General features: G+C 38.1%; 1 protein-coding gene across 1 annotated transcript in view; it reads right to left on the reverse strand.

The window, feature by feature from the left end:
• LOC106882389 (MAM and LDL-receptor class A domain-containing protein 1) overlaps positions 1-4,254 on the reverse strand; it is a 221,633-nt gene that overhangs the window by 89,861 nt on the left and 127,518 nt on the right. The window contains exons 77-80 of the mRNA XM_014933051.2: positions 3,821-3,936; positions 1,974-2,058; positions 971-1,054; positions 217-363 (exon numbers count right to left, since the gene is read on the reverse strand). Of these exons, the coding sequence (XP_014788537.2) occupies positions 217-363; positions 971-1,054; positions 1,974-2,058; positions 3,821-3,936 (432 nt within the window). The remainder of the gene's footprint in view (positions 1-216; positions 364-970; positions 1,055-1,973; positions 2,059-3,820; positions 3,937-4,254) is intronic.

Below are 4,254 nucleotides of genomic sequence, written 5' to 3' on the forward strand. Positions count from 1 at the left end.
ATATATATGTATGTATATATACATGTATATATATTTGTATATATATTATGTATGTAGATAGACTGATTGGTGGATAGATAGGAAGAATGATAAACAGATAGAAATGTCTGTATATGTATGTGTATATTACATCTTACTTATTACATCTGTACATAACCAATTTTATGAGACATTATTTTTTATATTTCCAGCCTAGAGAAAATTTATTTCACTTACTTGTACCATAAGTATGGTCAATATTTGGTCCAGTACCGCTGCTTTGAGTCGGTCCTTGTTGTAATGTCCAGTTAAATATGTCATTTTTTGATTGACCCCAACTACAGAATCCATTTTCAAATGAACAATCAAATTTGCTGTTTGGTTCTGTATAAATAGAATGGGAAAGAAATTAAAAAAAAAATTTGAAAGCATTGTCACCAATATCCCCACCACCACCACCACCGCCGCCGTCGCCGCCACAACTACCGCTAGATGTGGTGCCTGACCATTTATTTAGCAGTTAGCTTTCAAATCACTGCTGCAATTTTAAAATTTCTTGTCATCTTTATTTCATTTTTATTTCATTCTTATTTCATCTTCATTGAAAAATGTTAAAAATAACATCCAGAGCAAAAAGAAATGAATTTGGTGTAGCTGTAGAGTTGTGACTTTGTAGAGATTAAGAATAAGGTGAGAAGGCGGCGAGCTGGCAGAAACGTTAGCACGCCGGGCGAAATGCTTAGCGGTATTTCATCTGCCGTTATGTTCTGAGTTCAAATTCTGCCGAGGTTGACTTTGCCTTTCATCATTTCGGGGTCGATGAATTAAGTACCAGTTATGCACTGGGGTCGATGTAATCAGCTTAATTCCTTTGTCTGTCCTTGTTTGTCCCCTCTATGTTTAGCCCCTTGTGGGCAATAAAGAAATAAGAATAAGGTACAAAGAGTAAAACAATAAATGCTATTGAATGACTGTAAGAGATTTGACTTACTGAATGTTGATGGTGGGGAAATTGGTGTTGTTGGTGCTGAAGTCGTGCTTGGTCTAAGTACAGGTTTTGCATTAAATGGATACACTAAAGAAGAAAAAATACAAAGCAAAGATTAAGAAAATATTTACAAATGAATTTCAAATTTTGATACAAATCTAGCAATCTCAGGGGAGGTGTGTGTGATTGGGTAAGTTGATAAAGCTGACCCCAGTATTCAACTGGTACTTATTTTATTGACCCCGAAATGATCAAAGGCAAAGTCGACCTTGGCGGAATTTGCGCTCAGAACATTAGGACAGATAAAATGTTGCTAAGCATTTCGTTAAGTGTGCTAATGATTGTTGTTTCTTTACTGCTCACAAGGGGCTAAACATAGAGGGGACAAACAAGGACAGACAAAGGGGTCAAGTCGATTACATCGACCCCAGTTCGTAACTGGTACTTAATTTATCGACCCTGAAAGGATGAAAGGCTAAGTCGACCTTGGTGGAATTTGAACTCAGAACATAAAGAGTTCAGAAGAAATGCTGTCAGCTTGCCACTTTTGTAATTTGGTATATGAAGAAAATTTATAATCTGTACTGACACAAAGGTGGAGGTACATAGCCTAGTGGTTAGAGCAGTGGACTCATGGTTGAGGGATCGCAGGTTCGAATCTCAGACCGGGCGATGTGTGTATTTATGAGCGAAACACCTAAGCTCCATGTGGCTCTGGCAGAAGGTAACGGTGAACCTCTGCTGATTCTTTTGCCACAACTTTCTCTCACTCTTTCCTCCTGCATCTAGCAGCTCACCTGTGATGGACAAGTGTCCCAGCCAGGTGTGAACCTATACGCCAATGAAACTGGGAAACCGGCCCTTATGAACTAGGCATAGCTTGAGAAGGAACAAACAACAACACTGAAATAAAGCAGGTTCAACAATAAATTGTGATCATGGAGTGTGGTATATCTCTAAGAAATTTAATCCCAAAATATGAAAATATGGAACTTCTAATACTTACAGCCACAGGGTTTTAAGTCAAAGCTAATTTCGTCTATAGCGATAATACTCCTTGAACCGGCACCGGCACTTGCAGAAAATGTCATCTGTAAATAAACACATATGTTGATAAATGAATCTTTCGTCTTTTACTTGTTTCAGTTATTAGACCATGGCCATGCTGGGGTATCACTTTGAAGAATTTTAGTCAAACAAATTGACCTGCGTACTTATTTTTTAAAGCCTGGTACTTGTTCTGTTGGTCTTTTTTGCTGAACCACTAAGTTATACGAACATAAACATACCAACATTGGTTGGTCAAGCAGTGCTGGGAGACAAACACACACACACACACACACACACACACACACTCGCACACATATACGCACACACACACGATGGGCTTCTTTCAGTTTCCATCTACCAAATTCATTCACAAGGCTTTGGTTGGCCCGAGGCTATAATAGAAGACACTTGCCCAAGGTGTCATGTTGTTGGACTGAACCCAGAACTATGTGGTTGGGAAGCAAGCTTCTTACCATTCTAAAAAATAAGCAATTACATCGTTAAAATCTCAAAGCTATCAGATAATTCTTCGTTAATTTCAAACAAGGTGAATAAATAAGTATTATATTTGACAGAATAATCTGAATGCTAAAGGGTTAATGTTTAGACTGGCCAGATCTAGCCTCTCACACCTACCCTACAATGTCCTTCTATGAAATAAACAATTACATAATTGAAATCTTGACGCTATGAGATAATGCATCATTAATTCCAGACAAGGTGAATAAATAAGGACTACATTTGACAGGCTGCTAATGAGATAATTAAATATATCGTCATCGTCGTCGATGGGGTATCAGAGCAAACTCTTAAAGTAGAAGAAGATTAGCATGAGAGAGGATATGGATAGTGAAACAGGGGGAGAGGTAATAAGCATGATGAGAGTGTGAGGAGAGAGTAACAGATGGTCAGAGATAGGGGTAGAGGTGAATGAAGTGGGTGATGAAACAGGGTGGCAGTACAGTTGAAGGGAAATAATACCAGTGTGGAGAAGAGATACGTTGAGAGAGGAGATACGTTGAGAGAGGAGATACGTTGAGAGAGGTAGAAGTGGGTTAGGAAGAAGGACAAATCAGAAGGCACAAGGTGTAGGAGCAGTCAGGAGGGAGATATCGAGTTACATAAAGGTGGCAGATACAAGAGGACATTGAGAATAAGAACAGATATGTGAAGTGTTAAGATGGCATATAGCAGAGGTGGGGAGATAAGTATCCTGGAATGCTGAAATCTACAAGTTTTTTTTTCATTCTCTCTCTCTGTTTATTTTCTCTTATACCTTTCTGCTGAAGAGCATGGGCTCGAAATGTAAAAGACTTTTTCATTTTCCTGAGTGTCAAATTAATACACTTGCTTGTTGTTCATACACCTGCCTTTGTCTTTTGTTTTTCTATAAATTTCAACTAGATAGATAGATAAATAGATAGATAGATAGATAGATAGATAGATAGATAAAGAGGGAGAGAGAAAGAGAGAGAGAGATAACTGAAGGCACAGATAGGAGGTAATTAGGGAAAATTGTGTGGGAAAGGAAGGGAGGATAAATAATGTGAATGAGAGATTGAAATAGTTCCATTGATGGGGGGAAGAGGTAACTGATAGTGCAAAAAAGGAAAGAGTGATATGAGCTGATTCTGTGTCCCAAATGATTACAACAGCCATGTAGTGCCATAGATAGAGGAGTGACAGAGGGCTGGGTGTCAGGGGGGATGAGATACAGGGAATGCTTGCGAGGCAGAATGTGTGTAAGGGCAGAGCCCAGTATGTTAATCATGGTTAAAAAGAAAAAAATAGGCATTTAATTACCTTTTTATAACGATTGGTTATACTCAAAGGTACTTTTCCAAGGTGCCATTGATCCCCTTGATCATCAGATAGTCTCCACAAAACTGATTCATTTGCGTAACCAACTTCCAGTTCACCTGTAACAAAGTAATCCCATCTATATTATGATCCTCACCACCACCACCACCTGTACAGGTGCAACTGGGTGCCACATGTCAGATGTCAAAATGATCGGAGAGCAACATGGAATGGAGTGCTTTGTTCAAGAACACAATGCAATGCCTATCGAACACACTGATCTCACAATCCTGAGTGCAAAGCCCTAACCACTAAGCCATGCACCTATACTATATATATATATATATATATATGTTTATAATGTACATATATAAATATGTATGTATGTATATATATATACATATATATATATATATATATATATATATATATATATA

Source organism: Octopus bimaculoides, chromosome 7 (assembly GCF_001194135.2).
Source record: "Octopus bimaculoides isolate UCB-OBI-ISO-001 chromosome 7, ASM119413v2, whole genome shotgun sequence".
Classification (NCBI taxonomy): Eukaryota; Metazoa; Mollusca; class Cephalopoda; order Octopoda; family Octopodidae; genus Octopus; species Octopus bimaculoides.